Below are 12,980 nucleotides of genomic sequence, written 5' to 3' on the forward strand. Positions count from 1 at the left end.
TGTGCCTTCTCTTGAACTCTTTTCCTTCTGTTTGTTTTGTCCAATTCCCATTTTTTGTTTGTTTGTTTTATCTTATATTTCATTTTATTATTATCCCTTAAATGCCTGTTTGTTTTATACTGAGAGATAGAAAGAGAGTAGATCCAGATGGGAGGGGAGGTAGGAAGGAATTGGGAGGAGTAGAGGGAGCAGAGATAATAGTCAGGATATAATATATTATGCAAGAAAAAAATCTATTTTCCATAACGGGACGATTTTTTAAAGAGTCCTAGACTATCTAATAGAAATCCCAGAATCAGGCATGAGAATCTCTGCTCCCCTAAACAATAGAAGCTACTGCTGTTGCCCTTGAAAGTCAGTCTCTATTGCTGAAGGCAACACCCACTTTGGACACAGCACTGAGAAGACTTGAGCTAGATCTGACCTGAAAGCCTCCTCCCCAAGGACTAGCTTTAATAGTACCAAAAGGTATTAGCAAGCTGCCAAGGGAGGAAGCAATCAATAATCCCAGGCAGCTGTGACACCTACAATTCACAACAAAGATCCGTACAGCAAGTTATCCCTAACGGTTCAATAGTGGCACTTGTATACTGGTAGTAACCAACAGCTGTCTAATTGGACTTCGGTCCATTCAACAGGAGGGAAATGATGCCTGGTACTATAATCCTAGTCAGCCATCCATGGCTAATGAGGTCACAGATCTTAAGAACCTACTATTAACACTTTCCTCAACCTGTGTAATTCCTAACTGCTCTCATCCCTCCTCAAAGACATTTCTTTTCACAGCAGAGATAATTCCACAAAGTAGGAAGTAGTCAAAATGCACAGAACAACTGACCATAAGGTACCCAGCCCCAACTGAAACATCTACAACACAACCCCTACACCTAAGGCTCAGGCAGCATCACAGAGGAAGGGGTGGGAAGATTCTAAGAGCCACAGGACTAGGAAGTCTGCTGCAAGACTCTATCTTCTCGATGTGACAGCGAAGCTACACTCAGGAAATCTCAGTGATATGGCTGTTAAAAGGAGACCTGAATGATGACATCAGTTGACTTGCCAAAGTGAACGGGAGAAACCTCAAAGGCCCCACCCCTAGATGCAGAGCTATGGGCAATTAAAGACTGATGAGAGGGAAAATTAGTCTTCCCCAAGGATGAGTCCTTTAAATGTTTATCTCAAGCCAAGTGCTCAGCCCCAAAACATGTACATACAAGCCAACACTAAACAAACTTAACAGGTGGCACTTTCATAATTATTCAGATATTTATATGTAATAGTAATAAAGAATAAGAGGCTAGGAATTTGAGTGAACACAGGAGATCATGGAGGGAGGAGTGGAACAGGGAATTGATGTAGCTATATTTTCAATTTGAAAACTTTTTTAAAAGAAGAAAGCTAAGAAGGAACTGCTAATCAGACTAGACAGGCAATAGAGATGACAACCTCCCATCTTAGCAGAGTGGTAACTTGAGACGTGAACTAAGCCCAGAAGGAATCCTGGGATATCTGGAACCCCCAAAAGCACAATGATTAGCCAGACAGTAAAAAAGAAGCAGATGCCCATCCAGGAACAAAACCCATCTATCTCTTCATCATTATGCAGCCATGAGAAGGAAAGTACTGCCAACATGCTACACTATCAGCTTTGAAACCACACCAGGTTAAAGAAGGGAGACATAGGCTGGATGGTGGTGGAGCACGCCTTTAATCCCAGCACTCGGGAGGCAGAGGCAGGTGGATCTCTGTGAGTTCAAGGCCAGCCTGGTCTAGATCCAGGACAGGCTCCAAATCTACACAGAGAAACCCTGTCTCAAAAAAACAAAAACAAAAAAAAGAAAGAAAGAAAGAAAAAGAAAAAAAAGGTGGACATAAAGGGCCACTTCAACGAAACACCCAAGCAGATATTTAATCTTCATCATCAACCTTGGAGACATACCTCTCGGTGGGTGTCTGTGATAATTCCAGAGAGGTTTAAAAAGGAAGAGCCACTCTGAATGTGGGTAGCACTACACCATGGGCAGGAATCCTGAACTGCATAAAAAGGAAGAACGAAAAAGTGAGCCGAGCACCAATATTCATCTCTCTCTGCTTCCTGAGTATACAATATGACCATGTAGAACTCAAGCTCCTGCTACATGTCTTCCTCACCAGGGCAGACAGTATCCCCTCAAACTGTAAGATAGAATAAGGGGTGGGCAAAAGGCTCAGTGGGTCAAGTGCTTGCTGAACAAACATGGGAAAACCTGAGTTTGGATTCCCAGCACCTAAATCTTTGTAACCCTAGAGCTGGGTGAGGAAAGAGGCAGCAGATCCCAAGGATATGCCAGTCAGCCAAACTGGTCTAACCCAAACACCTCTCAGAAGGAAGAGAGCCTGTCTTAAAAGAAAGGTGGAGTGACAGACACTCAAAAGTTCTGTGGCCTCCACAAGCATCCAAAGCCAAGAAAACAAACCCTTCCTTAAGCCGCTTTCCTTGGGCATTTTGAAATTTTGTCACAGAAATGAGGAAAGTAAGAAATAGGCAAATCCCTAGAAATAAAAGTCTATTTATGGTTGTCAGGGACGATAGAGTAAGGTATAAATGATTTAGAACTACATGAAAATGGTTCTAGTCCAACGATGAATGGACCAAATGCCACTGAATTGCTTAAAATGGTTAATTTTATATGAATTTCATCTCAATACAAATAAATAAATTACAAAGAAAAAATACACAAAGAGGTACATGTAATCATCAAAAACCAAAAATAAAATAAAGGGACCTGGGATATAGCTGAGACTTTCCTTGCACGTGCAAGGACCTAGGTTCCATCCCTGGCATAATGCAACAACCAGAAAAGAAATTGAAAGGGGAGGGAACTGGTTGGTCTTAAGAATCCTATCCCATCCACATTAAGCTCTCCAAATCTCATAAGCTGCAGCTCTCTACAGTTGTACCTGCCATCTGGTAAGGTCCTACAGTGCTGGACTCTAAATATCTAACATATCCAATGCTAGAACTCAAGCATTGCCTTGCGTTTGCCTTTCCTAGCAATCTCAAACCAGAGGTCTGTGGGTTTAAGGGCCAAGTCTATAAACCAAATTTAAGCCACAAACCCTGGTCAGTACCAACTATTTTCCCAGGGACAGTGGATCGTGTTTGTTTGGCTTTTTAAATAAAAGATATCTGGCTATTGAAACTATAGCCTTCTGAACAACTCTGTCATGTAAGGGATTGAAAGAATTCAGTCCCCTATATATTCCTATGTAGAGAAATAACAACAACAAAGAGAATTTGATATTTATGCAACAAAATACTTTCAAAGAACTGGCCAGCTGGAACAGGCTTCAGTAATGTCTACGGTCACTGGCATGGAAGGATTCCCGCTCCCGGGAATGCCTATGCTTTTTATGCCTATGGGACTTATCCGGACTCCTGCTTCTATGACTCCGCCCTTCCGAATGGCCACCATGCCTGCTGGAATGAGTACCTGAGCTTCTCCCTCTATCCCTCTCCCTGCTCCTTTCCTCTCTCTCCCTCCTACTGGAGGACTTATGCTCATGCTTGGGTTTCTCTCTCTTTGGCTCCCACTCGGGGTCCTCTGCTCTACCATGGAAGGAACTCCTGCCGTCAGGGGAGCCTGGGTGCTTCGGCCTCCCCTCTCTGGATTCAGACTTCTGGGCTTTCTCTACGTTCTTGCTGCTGTGCTTCTTGGGCTCATCCTTTTCCTTTACTGCCTTGCTGCTGGAGGACAAAGAGCAGGATGGCAGCTCTGTTTGCACCTTGTGTTCAGTCTTCTCTTTTTCTTTCTTTTTTTTCTTTTTCTCCTTCTTGTCTGGTAGGGGGCAATCAATAAGAAAAAGAAAACACAAAGAAATTTCTTAAAATGTGCCTTCCTTACTTCAGGAGATCACATAAAACTGAGACATTCCAAAATGTTCCCATGCAGCCGGGCGGAGGCGGCACATGCCTTTAATCCAGCACTTGGGAGGCAGAGGCAGGCAGATCTCTATGAGTTTGAGGCCAGCCTGGGCTACAGAGTAAGTTCCAGGAAAGGCGCAAAGCTACACAGAGAAACCCTGTCTCGAAAAAAACAAAAAACAAAACAAAACAAAAACAAAAAACAAAATGTCCCCATGCTAGCAGACAGAGGATGTGCATGTGAAAAACATCCCAGGCAGCAGCAGTCACAGGTTATGCCTCCTGGAAAGTGTCTTCAAGCATCAAACTGGACACCTGTTCTCCTGATAGGTCAAGTTGTAAAAACAATCGCACACAGAAGGGCTGTATCTCCAAATACAATCTCATTCTGAGATACTGAAGGGTTAGGACGACAACATATCACCTTAAGGAGACACAATTCTGCCCACATCACTAGCCTTCCTTCCCCAGACACTTGTGCTTTCCCAATTCAAACAAGGATTCTCACACCTTCCCCTTTTACATTGAAGAGTGGATTATTGACTATCTGTGCATGCCTGGGAGAGAAGACACTAAGGCTACCCAGAATCCTCTCCTGAGTTTTAACACCCAACCTTTTTTGTGCTTTTTTATGGGCTTGACATCTTCGTCTTCAGAGACCTCAGGAGAACTTGACGGAGGTGTTTTAGCCCCACAGCCTTTCTCCTGAAGCTCTCTGGTCACATCGTCCACATCTTCTGATTCCTGAGGAGCCCGGTAGTTTGACACATGGTCCACACGGATAGTTCTTCCTTTGATCTAAATAAGATCAGAAAAGTTTCGCAAAGACAGCCCCCGCATCCAGCTATCTGAACCAAACTACAGAGAACCAAGGTTTGGATCACATCCATTACCTTATATAAAGAAATCATTAAAGAAAACATGTTCAAGTGGTATGTTATAGCATATATAGCTATTATTAATAATACACAGCACTCAGGGCAGGTAAATGGGGCCTGGGGCAAGTGAGATCTCTGGGGCAATTGTGCCCAGAGCCCCCGTTGATACACTATAGGTACTATGCAAATTTCACGTTCTTCATGTGTCATGAAGTTAAAAAATACTCAGAAGTATTGTCCTAAGCACATCATCAAGAAAGTCTACGAGAATTTAGGATTTAAAGCACAATTGATCATCTACAGGGCTAGAAAAATGGTATAGTTGATACCTCGTAAGAATAAGGACCGGCGGTTAGTCCCAAGAACCTACATAATCTGAGTGTGGTAGCACACACTTGTAATTCTGGCACTGGAAGGCAGAGATAGGAAGACTGCTACAGCTCACAGGCCAAGCAACCTAGCCTATTTGACAAGTTCCAGACAAGTGAGAGATACTGTCTCAAAAGAGGAAGAGGAAAAGGTAGACAGATCATGAAGAATGATGCCGAGGCTGTTCTCTGGCCTCCGCCTATACATGCACACACATGAATATGTGCACATACACACAGTTATACACAACATTTAACAAGAAAACAACATGCCCTAGAAAAGCACGAGGACTGAGAAACATGAAATTTAATGCTACATACAGCTGCTTTTTCAACAAAGTAATCAGGAGGCAAAAGAAGCCCCAAGGAACAAAATTCTTTTGCTGTGGTGGTGGTGGTGGTGGTAATGAATGAAGGGTTTCGTGTATAAAAGGGAAGCACTCCATCGCTGAGCTATATTCCTAGCTTCCCTTCCTTTTTCTTGACTCTCATACTTTTTTCCACTAGCACATAGGACCTTCAGTTCCCAGACTACTGGACTATAAGCTACAGTTGTACAGGTCAACAGCAATAAGATGAACCCTTTGCTTTATAAACAGTCTGCTTTGAAGCAGATGTACTTCTACACAGGTAATAGCATCTGAACCCTAAATTTCAGTTTTACTGTTCCATTCCAAGAGTACATAGTTATATGTACCTTTAAGCCTGAGAAGCTCCTGTCATCCATTCTATTTCTTATTTTCATACTTTTTTTTAAATGCAATTTTCCTTTGATGGTGACTTTTTCTGAAGGCCACTCCCTTAAAATTTCAGAATTATTTTTATAGAATTGGTCACCAGATTTTAAGTAAAGAATTTCCAAGAGCCAATATGTTAAGTCACTGGAATCATATACTAGATATACATGTCTGTCTTAGCTCATAAAACCATGATGAAGCCCCTGGTTCCCTAGCACAGCATAATATCCAAGAGCAGTGTTTCTGGTCTCTAATGCACTAGAACAGATGGAAAATGTGTGTAAGAAAAACATCCCCCAGATAAGGGGGCACAGTACCCATGTTTCTGGAACAACAGTTCGCTAACACATAGGGGAAAGGAATGCCTGGCAAATGCATGAACCAGAAAATGGTTTCCTGGAATCATTCCCTATCCAGTGTCTCTTAGCACTTCTATAACCCCCACAATACATCCAGCTGACCAGTACTATTCCTGCACCTGTAAACAGCAGGCAAAAAAAAACCTGAAGCGTACCTCATACACAGGAAAAGTCCAGGCAAATCCTGCACTGTAAGCACATTTACCTTAATTCCGTTGAAATTGTCAACAGCCAGAACCGTGCTCCGCTGATCTTCATAGCACAGGAAACAGAATCCTTTGGATTTCCCAGTCTTCTTGTCTCTCACAAGATTAATGTTGACAATCTCCCCATATCTGTTGATAAAATGTATTATTCATTTAAAATGTAAAAGCTTTCATACTGAATGATCAAACAAAATTCAACTAGTACAGGAAAAATCCAACAAGATGACACAGGAGGTTGAAAATAAGTAAGACTATAACAAGGCCAAAATAAATGCATTAAATGAGATTGACAAAGTTATTTTGCACTGAAAAGAAGCAGAACTCATGAATCAGAACTTTTGGGCAGGTGTAGGTAGAGGCAGAGATAGGCAGATCTCCATGAGTTTGAGGCCAGCCTAATTTGTATTTCAATTTTCAGGTCAGCTAGGTCTACACAAAAGAAACAGAAAGTTGTTGCTGATTTTTAAGTTTAAAACAAAGTTGAAAGGAATAAGACTAGATGAATTAATATCAAATAACATAAAATAAACAAATAAAAATAATTGCCAATAATTCAGTCAGACTAGTAGACATGTAGGTATTTTTGAAGTATATAATGAGATAAATTGTTTTCAAAAATTCATGAAACAAATTAAATTCACTATTGGTAAGGTCTCAAAATAAATATCAATAAGCACTAAAGCTTCTGAAAAAAAGACAGCTCAGCAGGTAAGAGCACCTACTGCTCTTGCAGAAAACCTAAATTTAGTTCCCAGCATCCAAGCCAGGTGTCTTATAACCTCTGTATTTCCAGGGAAATCTGATGCTTCTGGGTTGATTCTACAAGCACGAGTACACAAACACACACAGACACACAGACAGACAGACACACACACACACACACACACACACACACACACACGCACGCACGCACGCACGCACGCACACATGCACCTAACTAAAAAAACATCTTTTAAAAAATTAGTTAAACTCTAAATATCTACAGCACATACTCACCAATCAGTGTGATATAATTAGAAATCATATTTTAAACAAGAACCTGCTACTGGAGCTAGAGATGGCTCAATGGTTAAGAACATTGGTTGCTCTTCTGCAGGACCCAGGTTCGCTTCCTAGCACCCACTTTGGAGGCTCACAACCATTAGTAACTCCAGTTCTAAAGAATCTGGTATCCTCTTCTGTGCCTGGGCACTCACATGGTACAGACATACATGCAAGCGAAATACCCATAAACACCAAATTTTAAAAATAATAATTAAAAAGAAAACCTCCCATTAACCAGAACTTGAAACTCATTCTCTTAGCTAATAGCTGGATTGAAAAAAAAATGAAACAAAATTTAAAATGCCAAGAGTATATCACTTAGAAACTAACAAAAAAAATTAAAATACATGAAAATTTGCAGGATGTAGCTAAGCCAGCTACACTCAGGAAACTTTGTAACCTTGAAGAATTTGATTCTTTAAAAAGAATGAATATAAAATAAAACAAACCTAATAAAGACAGGCTTTAATAAAGATCAAAGCAAAAATTAACTGAATATAAAAATAGAAAGGGTCTACCTTACTTCTTATAAAAGCAATTCCAAATGAAGCTTTATAAGTTAAGAGAGTCAGAAAATAAAATGGGAATTGATATATAAATTATATGATTACATATATACACACCAATCCAAAATCTAGTATCTTAGTGCAAAATATCAATGTGATTCAATTAAGGTTGAGAACTATTTGACAGTATAATGAAGGTACAGCCAATACAATTAGATAAAAAGATACAAAAATGGAGAAGGAAAACCATCTGTTTGCAGAATATATACAATAGTGTATATAAAAGATTAAACAGCATCAATGATAAACAATGACAAAAATAAACAGTATAACGATTCAGTAAGGTAACAGAATAGAGAATTCCAGGACAGCCAGGGCTACACAGAGAAACCATGTATCAAAAAAGGATTTGGACAAATAGGCATTTCAGTGAGAGTGGAAATTAGTAAAAATCATTTCAGAGAGCAATTCAGCAATGCTGATAAAACATACCAGGCTAAATCTGCATCTGTTTGGCCCAATTTTTTAAGCTTTGCCCAAATCCTACAATGCCACACAGATAAGGCCCAGAGGGCCCTGTGATCATGGATGACCCCTAGTTTACAGGAACCCAACTAGAGAGGCCAACACTGCATCTTCCTGGGATTTCCAGTTTGTTCCACTGCAAGCCCATGCTGAACAAGGTTCAGTTAACTTGACAGAAATGGACTAGAATCCCTCAGACCCCCTCTCAAATGATCCAAGCTCTGGGTTCTCCCATGTGCTAATTCTCTGGAACCTTATCTATCCTGGGACCGATCAACGCTCTAGTGTTCCCCCAGAGAAGTCATTCAGCCTAGAATTTAAATGGCTTTGGTGGCTTTTTGAGACAGGGTCTCACTATGTAGTGCAGGCTGACTTGGAATGTATTATATAGCCTGGGCTGGCCTCAAATTCATGGTGATCGTCCTACCTCAGCCTCTTCTCCTGGCATTAGAGCTCTACAACCCCATACGCAGCTTAAAATGCCATTTTGGCATTACAAAAATGAACAAAGGAAGCAAAGTGCTCTAGGCACCCAGACGATGGTAGGAAATGAAAGAGGACTTACTGTGAGAACACACAGATGATGTCTCCTTCTGTCAGCTCGTAAGGAAGCCCTCCTAGAAGAAACACAGCAGACTCCAGGTCAGCAAACATTAATCAAGTGCTTACTGCATACTGTACACTAGACCAGACACTGGAGGTACAGTCGGTGAGCCTTGAGCTCACAAAAATCAGTCTACTACAGTGACAGAGTGGGTAAGGCAACACTATTCCAGAAGAAAAGTAACTAACTCTTGGATCTGTGAGTTTGAGGCCAGCCTGGTCTACAAAGTGTGTTCCAGGACTGCCAGAGCTACATAATGAAACTGTCTCAAAAAAAAAAAAAGTTATAAAAGTGATTAATTCTGAGTTGAAAGGCATCACCACTTACCAAATTAATCTTATCATTCAGTCCTCACATCCAAAATCCTATAAAGCAGATAATTTCCTGCACAAGACTCAGATTTCACAAACATTTAGTTCAAATATGCTATTGCTATGCTCACCTACATGTAAATAAGAATTATAAAGAAAACTGTTAAGCATTTCACAGGAGAAAATTTCCCCTCCATGTTTTTCTCTTGTGTGTAAAAAGGGGATATCAGTATATATGCCTCACAAGCATGTTATAGACATAAAACAAAAATGTGCATATAAAGTGCTTAACACAATAGCTACTGGAATGGTCTCCTTCAAAAGGTAAACTGCAGAATTACTGGTTGGAACATAAAGTGAACACAGGATAGTAATATTGTTACCAGAGACTTAAGAGCTCCCCCTTTGCAGATTCTTAGTCTCCTTAGTAATTTTAAAACAGACTGAGGAAGCTTGAGGTCTGTTTTACTAGCATTTGAGAAAGAGCTGATGGGGAGGCAAGTTGTAAATTGTACCAGCTACTTGGAGGAGGAAGATGGGTAAGAAATATGTAGCCACACCTGGTGAATTAGAGGGTCAAGCATGCTCAGAAATGGAGGCTGAGAAACAGCTGCAAGGGAACAGGTGTAGCAGGAATCTTAAAAGTTCTTATTAATAAAATCAAACCCGAGGCCAGTTATTGCGGTCCATGCTTGTAGATCAGAGAGACAGAATAAGCCACAGCTATCTCACCTTGCCAGTTCCTCAGCTGGTCCTGTTTCCTCAGACTGGAAGCTTCTGTGTCCTCATCCCAATGGCTCTCAGCTGAACTGCTGCTTAAAAGCCTGAATGCTTATCCAGCCAAATCTTAACCAGCCAAAAGCTTCTAGTTTCTGGTCCTCACGCCTTATATATCTTTTTGCTTTCTACCACCACTCCCTGGGATTAAAGGCTGGCTTTCTGGGATTAAAGGCGTGTCACCATGCTTGGCTATTTCCAATGTGGCCTTGAACTCACAGAGATCCAGAGGGATTTCTATCTCTGGAATGCTAGGATTAAAGGCGTGTGCTATCACTGACTAACTAGTGGCTTGTCTGTTCTCTGGCCCCAGGTAAGTTTATTAAGGTACACAATATTTTGGTGAACACAATACCACTACAAACAGGAGAGCCTTTAGATTTGAAATAAGAAAGTCCAGAGTGTTAGGGCAAACATGCTCAGGATTTCAACCAGTATCCAAAGGGATAGAAATGGAGGGGGTGGAGAAGTCGAAAGTCAGAAGAGCAGGCAGACTTAGCAGCAATAGGTTAACAAGTGCACTGAGGAACTCTTGGGGTGTATAAGGACATTGTTTCACTAAGGGGATCAGTTTCCTCCCATGTTCTCAACATGTCTTCAGGTGAATGAACTTTTCTGGCAGGTGACTCCTGGCCAGATGATCTTAAGCCCAGCTGGATTAAGTCTTTTTTTTTTTTTTTTTTTTTCTTTTTTTTTTTTTCGAGACAGGGTTTCTCTGTGTAGCTTTGCGCCTTTCCTGGAACTCACTTGGTAGCCCAGGCTGGCCTCGAACTCACAAAGATCCGCCTGCCTCTGCCTCCCGAGTGCTGGGATTAAAGGCGTGCGCCACCACCGCCCGGCGGATTAAGTCTTAAGGAAGGGACACACTAGTAAGTAGTACTTAGGTTTGCTTAAATTGTCCCACATCCGCCCAGGGCCAAGGATGTCATACAGACTGTCTTCTTTTCACCAAGAGAAGTAGCTCTGCCTTAGTGAACAAGCCCAGATACCTCCACCTTTTCAGGTGGCATTTTAAATTTCAAGCAGGAGTAAAGCTGATTCTGAGTGGAGCCACCCTCAATGTCTTCCAAGCTGCCTAATGTTTGTCCAGGGACCTAACAATACAGCAAAGTACTAGAAGCAAAAGTCAATCGCAGGAGAAAATAATTTTGAGGAAGGGCAAATAGTAAAAATGAAATAATGACCACTAATCTCATAGTTTTGAGTGCTGCGGTATGTGACCTTAAAGAAGTCTATTAACCTGTCTGCACCTCAGTTTCTTTGGAGTCATAATGGGTTGATTGTGGAGTTAACAACTGTCTCTGGGCAGCCAAGTGGCAAGATTTTAAGTACAATGAATGGTAAATACCAATTCTAAGAAGCACTGGCTATCAGAGAAGACAACTGAACATGGACGAGTAAAAAAGAAAAATCAAAAACGGACCTGTAGGCAGACAGGCTACAAGAGTGTGGGGAACCAGCGTGCTCAGAAGCGATGAGCAGGGGCGTTAAAATAACCGGAGAGGGGACGCAGCGACTCTGAAAAGCACTGCTAGAGAACACTGTGGACCTCACCAAGAAAGATCCAGGCGCTGTCCTTGTATTCCGAGTGCCAAGACACCTTTTCTGCCACCCCAAGCTGAACCTCTCGCTCATTCAGTTCGTTGATCAGCTTCACTTTAGTTAAAGGGCTGCGCGGAAGGAGGGAAAGACGTTAAGTAAGTTTCCTCGCGGCCTGCGTTCTAGATACCGATCTTCTCCCGCCCCTACCGACCTTCTCCCTGAAGGCCCTACCACCCCGGCGAGGGCCGAACACCATCTGTGGGCAGCCACCCGCAACCCACTCCCGCTTCCACAGAGAAACTAAACCCTTACTTCATATTCGCGCCTTCTCCCTCAAGACATCAGCTTCCGGGTAAGGCTACGAAGGGCGAACACAACCCGATCACACAGCTCCGATTGGAGCTAGCGGCACTCGAGGCGGAACTTCCACAGGAAGTTCCGGCACTCTACGACTTGGCACCTGCGCAGTAGCGCAGAAGCGTCCGGCACGCTAAGACTTGGCACCTGCGCAGTAGCGCCGTTGCGCAGAAGCGCTTTCTCACGGACCTTTTGCCCCTGTAGAGAAATAGTTCCCTAGTTATTCATTGCTTCCCTTTGTGATGCAGAGAGTGGGTGGGATCGTGGGACTTACCAGACCTTCGGCTCCTGGACAAAGCCCTGCAATGTTTGATTTAGCTTTAAACGTTTTCTGAATGAAACGTTCTGATCGACTGACTTAAAAGTTCCAGTTCTATCACTCTCGGGGCACCTGCTCAAAAACAGTCCCGCAAAACTTCCCTGTACAGGACGAAACAGTAGAAAACTAAAGATAGCTATGAGTTGCTAAATATTGTTTCCTGCTCCAATATGAACGATGGGCCAGTGTACCTCTACAGACTGAGTTAAATACCCACAGATTTATGTAAGAAATGTGGCCTTTTTCCAGCAGCGGGCAGAAATTAATATAGTCAAATTAGTATCTAGATAGTGTACAAGTGCTGAATGGATGAGGTAGACAATTTATGCATGCTATCTTTGTTAGTCTCAAACCCAGGACAAGTCTCACTCAGTTCCTGTGACTCCTCCCAGCACTCTTCACCTCGCCCCTTAAACATCTCCCTGCCTTCTGCTTCCCTTCCCCCAGCCTGATCCCTATATAACTGAACCACTTTAATTTTTTTCATTCAATCTCTACCCTCCCAACAACCCCAAGAACTCAAACTCACAACAGTTACCATCC

The 12,980-nt window shown here is 42.1% G+C and overlaps 1 protein-coding gene across 1 annotated transcript; it reads right to left on the minus strand.

Annotated features, from left to right (window-relative positions):
- Window positions 1-2,646: 2,646 nt before the first annotated feature.
- Rbmx2 (RNA binding motif protein X-linked 2) lies at window positions 2,647-12,264 on the minus strand. Its single transcript, XM_006996639.4, has 6 exons — window positions 12,074-12,264; window positions 11,774-11,889; window positions 9,093-9,144; window positions 6,452-6,581; window positions 4,519-4,702; window positions 2,647-3,818 (listed from the first exon to the last, which is right to left on the minus strand). Exons 1-6 carry the CDS (start codon window positions 12,076-12,078, stop codon window positions 3,331-3,333), a joined length of 975 nt encoding a protein of 324 aa, XP_006996701.1. The 5' UTR covers window positions 12,079-12,264; the 3' UTR covers window positions 2,647-3,330.
- Between the last annotated feature and the right edge of the window lie 716 nt (window positions 12,265-12,980).

This window comes from Peromyscus maniculatus, chromosome X (genome assembly GCF_049852395.1).
Source record: "Peromyscus maniculatus bairdii isolate BWxNUB_F1_BW_parent chromosome X, HU_Pman_BW_mat_3.1, whole genome shotgun sequence".
NCBI lineage: Eukaryota > Metazoa > Chordata > Mammalia > Rodentia > Cricetidae > Peromyscus > Peromyscus maniculatus.